The following is a 13105-nucleotide window of genomic DNA, read 5'->3' as shown; positions in this document are numbered from 1 at the left end:
TGGACGTATAAAACTTCGATTCTATAGAGGTATTCCGGGGGCCTCCTTTGAAACCGAATTGTTAGGTTAGATGACTGATCTACTCACATATTTAATGTTGTAATCCGACATCACTATGTCCAGTGAAATCCAAATTAACAAATGTTTGAGCAGTTATGATATTTGCCCCAATTTAATAACTTGCCCTAATTTTAATGATAATTCCCAAACAATATCGTATTACAATGACTCTTACGAGTAAATCGTTAACGGTACCTAAATATTTTTTGCTACAAATTTTACGCTTTACAAATTTTGCTATGATCAACATAAGCACTATGTGCTATATGTATAAATCATTTTACGAAATAGTAAAAGATAAATACAAAGAAATCTGCGTCTCATAATTTGAAAATATACATACATATTTTGTATTATTATCATAAAATCTTGGAATATTGTGTTGATGCTGGATATGTACATATAATTCCATAATGGATCATAGCTCTGTTTCAGTTCTTTTATTTTAAGTTTACCTCGAGAAAATCGAAATATAATAGAATATCAAACCTACGCTGCAAGGTAGGTATATATGTAATTAATATATCTTGCTGCGGTGTTTACTGGACAATAAATCTTTATGACCCCTGGAATATACATATGTATAAATTTATTGATTTTTGTCCCATTAGATGTAGTAGTTCTTGAGTTTATCTATTACGAACAAACATTAGATTTTTATTAGTTTAATTTTTTACAAATTTCAAATGTTTGCCCAAAGAGATATTAAGCAATTAATTTTATTTCCATGTTTCGTTCTTCTTCTAGACGAGCTTTAAGATTTCGGGCTCGGGTTTCATCATCGTCGTCTTTATGGCTGGAGAAATGTGCTCGCAAATCTCTGGCCAAAGGAAATCTTAATGGGCATAATTCACACATATAAACATTATCCCCCAAATGTTGTCGCAAATGTTTAATGCAATCATTACTTTGAGCAAATGCTCGGTCACAGTATTTACAGCGATATGGTTTTTCACCCGTGTGTGTGCGCATATGTCGCTGTTGTTTTTCACTCGTAACAAATCTACATAAAAACAAATTTATTAAATTGATATACATATTTAAATGAATTAAAAATCGTAGTACCGTTTTTCACAAAATTCACAAGCAAATGGTCTTTCGTCATTATGATATCTTTGATGTTGCTTCAATAAAAATTGTTTGTGAAAACCACGTCCACACACATCACACACATGGATTCGTGGTTTGGCTTTATGAATTTCATAATGGCAAAGGAGATCGTTTTTTGTAGGAAACGATTTTGGACAATCTGTGCAGGGATAAAGTTTCTTGTCTAAATGACGAAGAGAATGTTGTTTTAAACTTCCGGCTGAAGCAAATCCTTTGCCACATTGTGAGCATAAGAAAGTTTTTTCGGCTATAAAACAAGAAATACTTACAAATGTGGCGAATATGAATAAGTATGTATTCAATTAAGTAATTTCATTTACCTGTATGTGTTTGTTGATGATTTTTAAATGCAGTTTTTTCTGTAAACTCTGAAAAATAATGAAGAAATTTTAGTCAAAGGTATATTTTATTCTAATTTAATCTTACCCAAGTTGCAAATACTACATTTTAATTCCTGTTCTTCTTTGTCCTTTCTCAAGTGCAATTCTTGGTGTTTAATAAATGATAATTTAGATATTAACTTCCTCTGACACTTGCCGCAGGGATAAATTTCTTTATTTTCAGATTCGTTTGATTTATCTTTACGCCTTCTGGATGTTGACTTTAATGTTTCGTTGGGACTTTTCTTTTTTATATTATTTTCTTTCTTTTTTCTTTTGCTTCTATTTATCTTTTTTCCGTCTTTTGATTTACTTTTTATAAGGAATTTTTTTAAATTATGTAGTTTTATTTTAATATTCGAATTAAAACAAATACTTACCTTTGTTGTGGACTTTCCAAACAATCGCTTTCACCACCTCCTTGCCACAATATATCAATAGAATTATTGCTGATATCCACACGATTGATTTCATCTTCGGTAAATCTGTCATGTTCATTATTGTAATCCATTGAATTATCCTCGCTCAAATATCTATTTATCATTTCAGTTTTAATGAGCTGCTCCTCTAGATATTCAGCGTTATTGGGTGAATCACTTAAATTGCCTTCATCTAACATTTTATAGAATTTTTCTTCTATGTTGACACATTTCTGTTGAAAATTATAAATTTCTTTGATTTTGTCCAAACATTTTTGGCATATACTTTTTGGTAATTGGTCATTTTCCTCTATTTTTATTTGTGGTACAGCGGTTTTTATTAATTCTTTCAGGCTGAGTTTTTCCATTGTGCTCTCAATAAAAATTGATATCATTTCAATTTCACTCATATCTTGTTCCACCTCTAACTGGTCTGCTTTATTTAGCATGCAGGTACGACATACATTTTTCATTGTTTAATGTATTTTTGTTCGTCCTTTAAAAATAAAGAAATTTCTTTTGATAATTAGAAAATATTTTTGTTTATGTTGATATAAAATTGACAAATAAATTGCATTTTCAGCAGTGTTGCCAGATTGTATATTTTTTGGGAAATACTATGTTTTAAAGCTAAAATAATTAAATACTTATCTCTCAAAGGAGAATTATTTTCAATAAGTTATTCTCAAATAAATAATAGTTTTGATCTGTTTTGGATTCGGATGAGAATGTAATTTTGACCGATACGCTCCACGAGCTTTTCTAAATTTGTCCTTGATTAGTGATATATTTAAGTCTCTGTGATGGTTCTCGTTTCATATATATGTATGTAGCATAGAGCTCCCGTCGTGCTTGTAAGAATTTTGGATTGGGCCCTCTGTATAAGATCTATACTGGTATTGGTAGCTGTTCCCCATAATTGGATTCCATATGTCCAGATTGGTTTCAAAACTGACGTTATATGTTTACTTTTAAATTCATTTACTTTTATTCTCCAGTTTTTTAACCACGTCTCCACAAGTCTGAGAAAATCATCAAGCTTTCTTGATGCTACATAAGAGTCCACATGGGAACTGGGGTTGGCAGTGTCATCTGAAAAACTGGAAATGGTTAGATTTTCGTATATAGGCAAATTAGAGGTGTATATTAGGTAAAGAGTTGGTCATAAAACACTTCCATGGGGAACAGCAGCTTTGATCTCCACGCTTTATTCTAAATAAGCAATCCGATAGGTAAGACCCTAGTATTCCGTGTTTTAGATTTTAGTAAGCATGATTTAATATTTTTAATGTTTAGAGTTCCTTAAATAAAATTCCAATTAATCGATTAATAACTTTCTGATGCATTACATGAAAAAACCAAGAGGTTAAAGTAATTGAAAAAATACGATGTGTCCAAAGAACTTCAAAAATTTTGAAAACAAACGTTTTTTTTTTTAAAGAAAAGTCTGCATTTCAAATATGATTGGGAATTGTAAAGAAAAATGTTAATTCTGAGTCGTTTAAGAATGGAAATCTGATGAAATTTAGTATGTACATACATACTACTTTTTTTTAATTTTTTTATTAATTCTTCATTTACATAACCGAGCCCATAGGGCCTTATATGACTAATTAAAGCTACTAAATATATTTTAACCCTTAATATTTTTTAACCCGAGATGTATATCAAAAATGGTAGAAATCCAATTCCCGAAATATAGTATTAACTCAAAGAATTATTTGTATATTATACAAAACACATTAGAGTGAAATTTTATCCTGAATCATTTTTAATTCATAGGTTATTTTCGGAAATGAACATAAAGTTTTATACATATGTATATACATATATGAAAAATTTTATGGAAATACCGATATTCTACAGAAAGTTAGTAAATAACCTGTTTTAAAATATCATAGATATCTAGAGTCTTCTCAGAACTGATTTCAACATGTTGAGGGACATAACTAAGTTTACTTCGCTATGGTCTGCAATTGATTTCGTGTTAGTTAAATAACTTACATACATACATTAGTTTAATTCAGTTAAAAGATTTTTATTCTAACAATTATTAATTACATATATTACATAAAACATGGTTTCAAAATTAAATTAAAAATAATTCAAGTTTCTTTAATTCCCAATTTAATTCTCAAATTTTTTTCTTCTTCCATACGAGCCTGCAAATTACGTGCTCGAGTTTCTTCATCGTCATCTTTATGAGAGGCGAAATGTGCTCGTAAATCTCTCGCTAATGGAAATCTTAACGGACATAATTCACATTGATAGACATTATCGCCCAAATGTTGCCGCAAATGTTTAATGCAATCATTACTTTGTGCAAAAGCTCTCTCGCAATACTTGCAACGGTACGGCTTTTCGCCTGTATGTGTACGCATATGACGACGTTGTTTTTCAGCAGTAACAAATCGCATATCACAATGTTCACATGGATAATTTTTAATGCCTTTATGATAGAGATTGTGTTTTCTTAACATATAGGCCATATGGAAAGCTGCTCCACAAATATCACATACGAATGGCTTTTCTTTTTTGTGCACCATCATATGACCGTATAAACCACTTGCGCATACAAATTTCTTGGGACAATGTGGACATTGAATATTTTTCTCTCCCTTATGCCGTAACATGTGTATATTTAAACTTCCCAAAACTTTAAAACTCTTTCCACATTCAATACACAGATATGGAGCATCACCTAGTAATGAAATAAACTTTATAAATACATATGTATGTGTACATAACTAAAGAGCAATGATTGTTTAGATTTACCTGTATGTATTCGCATATGAACCTTAAATGATGTATTTTTGGAATATACTGCAAAAGAAAAATAATTTCGATTTCTTTAATTTTTATTGTATTTAATAATCTACCTTTGCCACAATGTTCACATTCGTAGCCCCTTTCAGTTCGACTTGTAGTTGTTGAGTTGTCTGATTTCGTAACCATTTTACACATTTTTCCCATTCGATGAAATCGCAAATGCTCCTGCCAAAGTTGTTCGTTATCCAAAACAATGTTGCATTTCTGGCATGGAAAACTAACATTTTCATTATCTACAGGCAATGGTGATTTTTCTTCAATTTGCTTTTTATTGTTTGAAATCATCTTTTTTCTTTTGGTTTTCTTAGAAGAAATTTGTGTCGTGCTTTCGTCATTTATTTTGTATTTTAATTTTTGTTTTCGCGTTTTGGGTTTTGTAGAAGACGCATTTTTCTGGCTGCAATAATGGGTTACATAATGAACTACTTTGTTTAGTTTAAATTTAATTTTAGGAATACCTACCAAGTTTCATTAGGTGTCCAGTCGTCATCACTAGCATCACTATAAGGAATTGTAGTGGTTTCATTATTTGATTTTCTATTTCCAGTTATGGATTTTGGAGAAGTATTGATCTTTTGGCTGTAATAATAGATTACGTACATATTTATGTATATTAATAAGGCCGAAATACACTTCGTTTAGTTTAAACTATCTATCCTTAAAAATACCTACACAATTTCGCTGGGGTTCCACTCGTTATCACTAGCATCGCTATAGGGATTTTTAAAAAATGGTTCCTTTTCATCAGTTTCTTCATCACTGTAGGGATTTGTGAAATAATATTCTTTATTTTCATTTTCCTCTGAAAACTCATGCATTGGTTCATCATCAAATTCTGGCCAATCATTTGCGCCTACATCTTCTTTTTCCAGCTCATCATCATGCACTTCTTCAACCTCTAACTCTGTTAATTTATAGGCATCATCTTCTTTTTCCTTATCTAATACCTCCTCATCTTGATCATTTATTTCAATAATTTCTATGGATTCCTGTAATGGACTTAGATTCCGTTGACTGTCGTCAATTTCAACTTGTTTTAACATATTACGGAATTGTTTATCGACGTTTTTGTACATCTCGATAAATTCGTGAACAATTAATAATTTTTTAATACAATCTAAACACATTAGCATGGGTAAATGGTCATTGACTTCCACTTTTATGTCAGGATGTACCATTTCAAGGAGTTCCATCAAACTGTGATCTTTACCTCCATTAGGTACCTCATAAAGGTTTTGCTTATTCTTAATAGCACTTTCACGTTGGGGTTTCGTAAACCTCATCATACACGTTCTACAGAGATTCCGCATATTGTTAGCAGATTTTGTATTCATATTAATAAAATTGTTTGTTTACATTAACAAAATAATAACTTTTTAAGTTGTAAAAATTGTATTGTAAATACAATAAAAAAAATAGTGCAACAACAGAGTCCTGCGCCGTCAAAAATCAACGCGCCGACTTACACTAAAAATTTCGGCGTCGTCTGAAAATAGTCTGTAAGCCGACTAAGTTTTAAGCAAGTTTTTAATAGATCGATTATTCGACATTTTCCAAAAACCTGTTTTGGAATAGTTCGAAAACCGGTTGACATTTTACAATTTCAGAAAAAAACCGGTTAACCTGTTTTTCATTATAAATAACATGGCCCGAACTGATTTTTAACATTTTAAAAGATTATAACTTTATATCTAGTCATCTAATTTGCATTATTTCTTTAATGTAAAAAAAATGGAAAAAGTGGGAGGCTTCTGTTAAACATAAGGAACTATATAATCCTAGCTTATTCTAAAGTCCCTGTTTAGACAATTTTCATAGGCATTCCAACACTTCCATAATATTTTAGCCGCAAATTATTTATTGTAATTGGAATATAATCTCAAGATTGATAAAATGTTAATTTGTAAATTTTAATTAATTAGGAAAATCGAAAAAGTTTAGTTATAGGCGCGTTAGAAAAATATACTTTAGTTCCTGGACTCCAATATTTTTAAAATGTAGACGGGCTGTATTATTAACTTTAAAATTTAATTTAAGTAATCGTTGAATACAAAGCAAATAAAAGTATTCGAAACCGGGCTTTAAAAAGTAAAAACCGGGTAATTCGATATTCGATAAATCAACATTTAGGAAAAACCTGGTAAAGCAGAAAAACCCGGTTGAAAAACCGAGTCGATCACCCTAGTTTTCAATGATATTGAATAATATCGGTATCCGAGTTATCGAAAAGCGGGATTTTAGAAGAAAATATTTTGAAAATTGTCATACACAATATGTATCTATAGCTAAGATTTGAAAGAAAAATTATGACAAATTTATATCGGCGTTAAAAATATTAAGATTTAAAATTACCATTGCAATGGAAAAATAATGCATTATATCTCGAAAACAACTAATGATATGAAAAAATATTCTGCAGCTTAGAATGCAGGAAATTTAATTTTCTATACAAATTATAATAGCTTCAGAACGCGTACGATGTATAATAAGCGAGATATTCGTATAAAACAGATTTTTGTTACCTTTATGTTGACTTTTTAATATTTTATGAACAATGGTAAAGAGAAGTTATGTGCCAATTTTCATTTAGCTATCTAAAATTCCTCAGCAAACCCCTTATTTTCCTAGACTAAAACTGCTTCTTATACATACATACATATTTAATAGATAACATGATGTTATTGAGGTTTTGACAAGAAATTTAGAATTTTTATTATCTATCTAATTTCTAATCGCTATTTTTCTGGACCTTTAATACCTAGCTTAATGTCTAATTTTCGCTGTTCTTCTTCACGGGCCTTTATATTACGTGCTCGAGTTTCTTCATCTTCATCATTATGAGTTGCGAAATGAGCTTGCAAATCTCTGCTCAATGGAAATCTTAATGGACACAGTTCACATTGATAAACATTTTCGCCCAAGTGTTGCTTCAAATGTTTGACATGATCATTACTTTGAGCAAAAGCTTTCTCGCAATATTTGCAACGATATGGCTTTTCTCCCGTGTGTGTACGCATATGTCGCCGTTGTTTTTCTGCAGTAACAAATCTCTTTTCACAATGTTCACATGGATAGTTTTTAATACCGTTATGATAGAGATTATGTGTCCTTAACATATGGGCCATATGAAAGGCTGCTCCACAAGTATCACATACAAATTTCTTTTCTTTCATATGCACCATCATATGAGCGTATAAACCACTTGTTGTTAAAAATTTCTTCGGACACTTTGGACATTGAACATTTTTCTCTCCTTTATGCCATAACATGTGAGTATTTAAAGAGCTTAAAACTTTAAAACTTTTGCCACATTCAATGCACAAATAAGGTTCTTCACCTGGTAATAAAAAAGAAATATTAAATGTAACTAATGACCAATAATTGTTTGTAAATCACCTGTATGAATACGCATATGCATTTTATAGTTTGAATTTCGTGAATATACTGTGAAGGAGAAGTAATTTGAATTAATATGCATACTTTAAAATAAAAATATTTAATCTTATAATCTACCTCTGTCACAAATTTCGCATTTAAAGCCATTACCGGTTCGACTTCTTGCTTTCTTGTGATGACATCGTATGTGCTCCTGTAAGAGTTGTTTATTATCCAAAACAGTGTCGCACTTATGGCATGGAAAACTAACATTTTCCGATTCTTTAGGCGACTGAGGTTTTTCCACATTTTGTTCATTATTGTTGGGAATTTTCTCATTATAATTTTTCTTAGGAGAACACGGAAAGTTATCATTTTCAATTTGCGACTGAGCTTTTTCCGCATTCTGTTCTTTATTGTTGGAAATGCTCTTACTCGAATCATCGTTTTTCTTAGGAGAACTCACAAAATTTTCATTTTCTATATTCGACTGAGTTTTTTTCTTAGCATGTGGTTTATTGTTGGAAATATTCTTATTGGCCCTTTTCTTAGAAAAATTCTGTGTTGGAGTTTCATTATTTATTTTTAGTTTTATTCTTCGTTTTCGGATAGTAATCTTAGGTGAAGATTTTTTATCGCTGCAACAAGATATACAATATTTATATTAGTGCCGGTTCACATTAAGCAACTTTTAATATTATGTGAGAGAGAAGAGTTAGAAATATAATTCTTCTCTACAAAGTTGCTTGGACAGGTGATTTTGCTATGACACGGTTCAACTCAGCAACCCTAAGACCAAGTTACACTTTTCTAAAGAATTGACCCGCTTGTCAGCTTTAAAATAAGGGTTTAACATCTGACATATCTTCGATCTTTTTCAGTATTTGTCAATTTATTTTTATTTTAAGCTTTAGGTGAAGATATCTCGAAGAAGAAAGAAGATATGTCAGATGTTAAGCCTTTATTTTATAGCTGGCATACAGTTGAGTTGGTTGTTGAGTCAAAAGTGGCGATTTTCAAACTTCACGACACAATGTGGAGCCATATTAAGGGCATATTCGGATTCAGCGCAGTTTAATCTTTTAGAAAGGTATACTTTGGTCTCTGGGCTAAGAATTTCTCGGACTGTGATGTTAAGGGCGTGTTCCTCTAAAAGCGAACTTATTTTATAATTAATAGCAACAACAAAAATTCGAATTTCTTTGTTGCTTTCAATATAAAATAAGAAAGAAAATTTTGTTCACATTTAGAGGAACAGCCCTTTAGTTTTCCTTTTGTGAGCAAGTATGCTTAAATATTAAGTTACATATTTTGAGTGAAATATCCCAATAATTAAACTTAAAACTCAAGTTTTCTCAATTGATTAGATAATAATTTATTTTAAACCAATTAAGAAATTATCAATTTCATACATACAATGTATTATTTTTCTGCGCTAATAACACCTAATTTAATGTCTAATTTTCGTTGTTCTTCTTCACGAGCCTTTAGATTACGTGCTCGTGTTTCTTCATCCTCATTATTATGTGTAGCGAAATGTGCTCGCAAAGTTCTGTCCATTGGAAATCTTAACGGACACAGTTCACATTGATAAACATTTTCGCCCAAGTGTTGCTTCAAATGTTTGATATGATCATTACTTTGAGCAAAAGCTTTCTCGCAATATTTGCAACGATATGGCTTTTCTCCCGTGTGTGTACGCATATGTCGCCGTTGTCTTTCTGCATTTACAAATCTTTTATCACAATGTTCACATGGATAATTTCTAATATTATTATGATAGAGATTGTGGTTTCTTAACATATAGCGCATATGAAAGGCTGCTCCACAAATATCACATACAAATTTCTTTTCTTTCGTATGCACCATCATATGACCGTATAAACCACTTGAAGTTACAAATTTTTTTGGACACTGTGGACATTGAACATTTTTCTCTCCTTTATGCCATAACATGTGAGTATTTAAAGAACTCAAAGCTTTAAAACTTTTACCACATTCTATGCACAAGTATGGTTCTTCACCTGTTAATAAATAACAAACATTAACTAAGTAACTAAGAACCAATAATTATTTGTAAATCACCTGTATGAATACGCATATGAATTGTATATGATGTATTTAGCGAATATACTGTGAAAGAAAAGTAATATTATATATTGATATATATTTTAATTGAAATTATTGTTTATTTAATAATGTACCTTTGCCACAAATTTCGCATTTGAAGCCCTTGCCATTTCGAGCTTTTGGATGAAATCGCATATGCTCCTGCAAGAGTTGTTCATTATTGAAAACTGTGTCGCATTTCTGGCATGGAAAACTACCAATTTCAGTTTCTATAGGCGATTGAGTTTTTTCCTCATCCTCTTTGTTATTGTTAGAAATGTTCTTAATCTCCTTTTTTTTAAAAGAAATCTCTTTTGTGTTTTTTTTATTTATTTTATTCTTTACTTTTCGTTTTCGGGTGGTGATCTTTGCAAAAGTTTTCTTTTCGCTGCAACAACACATACAATATGAAAAATGGTTTTGTTACTACTTTCAAAATGTATCTTGTATTGTTGCTTGGTCTTTACCAAAATATTTTGAGGATATTTACTTTATTCGTTACTGTTATGCATTTCAAATAAAAAAGATTTTAAAAATATTATAGCCCAGAATATAGAAAATGTGTGTATATTAAAGTGAAGCTTAAGGTAAAATTTTTCAATATCGGGAAATTTTCATTGAGCCAACTAAAGCAAAATACTCTTTTATTAATTGTTTTGTTACTACTAGCTGCTCGACAGTTGTTTGTACATCTACCTACCTTATCATTTTCACATCGGTAACAACCGAAACGACATTTTAACGGTAACGGTAGTTAGCATTGATTATACATACTATATTATTTACAATTTTATTGCAATCGAAAGTGGAATTCATTAATTCCATATTTCACTTTATACATTTTTCGAAAAGAACCAATCGACTATTTTCAATTATTTAAAATCTGTTAACCAGTCGAAATAAACTATCACTATTCAATTCATAATATGTTTTATATTTTTATGTGCTTCTTCATATAAATAGTTCAAATAAATTATATTTTTTTAACTGTTTCAAAAAACTAGTTCATAGTTCCCTAGAACTAAATCCGAGGGTAGCAATTTCGTACAAAAATCATCGATAAAGTATCTGGTTCCAAAAGCATTCATGAATCTTCTACAAAGCCAGATGGTAACAACAATTTTTAACAAAAACCATTAGTCTCATCACCGTACTACAAGTAGTCTGAATGGAAACAACACTATTATTCCTAAGTAATAATTTACAAATACAATTATTACAATTGCCGAATATCCTGTTTAAGATACATAAAAAATAATAGGAATTTTGATTGGTATTTATCCGTGGAAATGGAATTTCGCGTAAATGTAATTTTCTTAATTGGTCCGTTTTTACATTTTGTTAAATCTTTTTTGATTGCTTTACGTAAGGCTTTGACTTTAAAAGTACTTTGACATTTTTTTTGGTTACTAAACAATAAATCTTTAAAAATACCTACCCAGAATCACTAGGTGTCCATTCATCACCAGAATCGCTATAGGGATTTGAAAAATATAAATCTTTATCTGGTTCTTCTTCTTCATCACTATAGGGATTTGTGAAATATTCTTTACATTCTTCTTCCATTGAAATATCATGCAGTGGCTCACCAAATTCTGGCCAATCGTTTACATCTATTACCTCTTTTTCCAATTCTTCAATAGTTACTTTTTCAACTTCTAACTTGGCTAATTCATAGATATCATCTAGTTTTTCTTTATTCAATACCTCCTCAATCTTATCATTTGTCCCAATAACTTCTATGGATTCCTTTAAAAAAAGGTTTACATCGTGTTTACTGCTGGAAGCTTCAACTTGTTTTAACTTGTTACGGGCTTGTTTATCGGCATTTTTATACATTTCGATAAATTCATGGGCCATTAATAATTTTTTAATACAATTCGAACACATAAGGGTTGGAAGATTATCATTAATTTCCACCTTAATGTTAGGATGTACCAGATGCAGTAGTTCCATTAAACTGGTATCTTGTCTTCCAATTGGTACATCATAGATGTTCTGCTTATTATTTACAGCACATTCTCGTTGTGTTTTTGAAAACTTTGTCATACACGTTCTGCAGAAATTCTGCATGGATTTGGCAGATTTTGTAGTCATATTTAAATGTTTTTATATTTTTTGTGAAATTCTAAAAATTGTTTGTAAACAAAAAAAAGTTTTTTGATTACCCCATGTCTATATTAGAGAAATATTTATCACGGCACTTGACAAAACGTCGGCAGAAAAATTGTCAGTTTTTTGTTTATGTTAATACATAGGGGTAATAAAACGCTGATTTTATCACGACAACTCACTGATAATTTTATTGAAATAATGCTATATTTTATAAAAACAATTAAAATTAAATGCAAATTTTGTAAATAAACACTAATTTCACTAAAACTAATGTTAAAAATCAATTTTGATTGCACAAAAACAAAATTCTAAACAAATTTTACAATAAAATGACGTTGTTATCAAGACAACGTTGTCTAAACAATTGTTTAGACAACACAGAAATTCTGCAACAATCTTATATACGCCGACAAACATTAAGGCGGCGACTTAAAATCGGGTATAAGCCGGCAATGTTTTAAAATGATTTTTATTTTCAAAGATATCGAGTGATAAAAAGCGGGATTTTGGAAAGATTTTGAAAAACCGGGATGAAAATGTGAGACTTAATGCAACTTAATATAAAAACAATCAATATTATCCCTTTTCCAACAAAATGTATGATTTTTCAAATTGCGGGTGTTGAAATTGAATTTTATTACATCTTTTCCATTTTTCAAGATCTACTAGGAATCCTACATTACTGTTGCCAAGAATTACAAACGCTAC

At 30.4% G+C, this 13105-nt stretch overlaps 2 protein-coding genes across 2 annotated transcripts; both read right to left on the bottom strand.

The window, feature by feature from the left end:
• Positions 1-672: 672 nt before the first annotated feature.
• On the bottom strand, positions 673-2548 carry LOC119601389 (zinc finger protein OZF-like). The gene is made up of 5 exons (XM_037952306.1): positions 1931-2548; positions 1597-1862; positions 1491-1538; positions 1126-1417; positions 673-1063 (listed from the first exon to the last, which is right to left on the bottom strand). The coding sequence occupies exons 1-5, from the start codon at positions 2440-2442 to the stop codon at positions 766-768; spliced, it is 1416 nt and encodes a 471-aa protein (XP_037808234.1). The 5' UTR covers positions 2443-2548; the 3' UTR covers positions 673-765.
• A 1434-nt stretch (positions 2549-3982) lies between these two features.
• On the bottom strand, positions 3983-12480 carry LOC119601395 (zinc finger protein 107-like). Its single transcript, XM_037952316.1, has 9 exons — positions 11721-12480; positions 8312-8811; positions 8195-8242; positions 7535-8135; positions 5471-6145; positions 5261-5377; positions 4849-5195; positions 4745-4792; positions 3983-4670 (listed from the first exon to the last, which is right to left on the bottom strand). Exons 1-9 carry the CDS (start codon positions 12377-12379, stop codon positions 4075-4077), a joined length of 3591 nt encoding a protein of 1196 aa, XP_037808244.1. The 5' UTR covers positions 12380-12480; the 3' UTR covers positions 3983-4074.
• Positions 12481-13105: the final 625 nt, after the last annotated feature.

This window comes from Lucilia sericata, unplaced genomic scaffold, assembly GCF_015586225.1.
Source record: "Lucilia sericata isolate MDLA Ls3-8-SP2 unplaced genomic scaffold, ASM1558622v1 Contig000161F_arrow, whole genome shotgun sequence".
Lineage (NCBI taxonomy): Eukaryota > Metazoa > Arthropoda > Insecta > Diptera > Calliphoridae > Lucilia > Lucilia sericata.
Note: the sequence above shows the minus strand (reverse complement) of the source record. Positions and strands in the feature narration are given on the sequence as shown.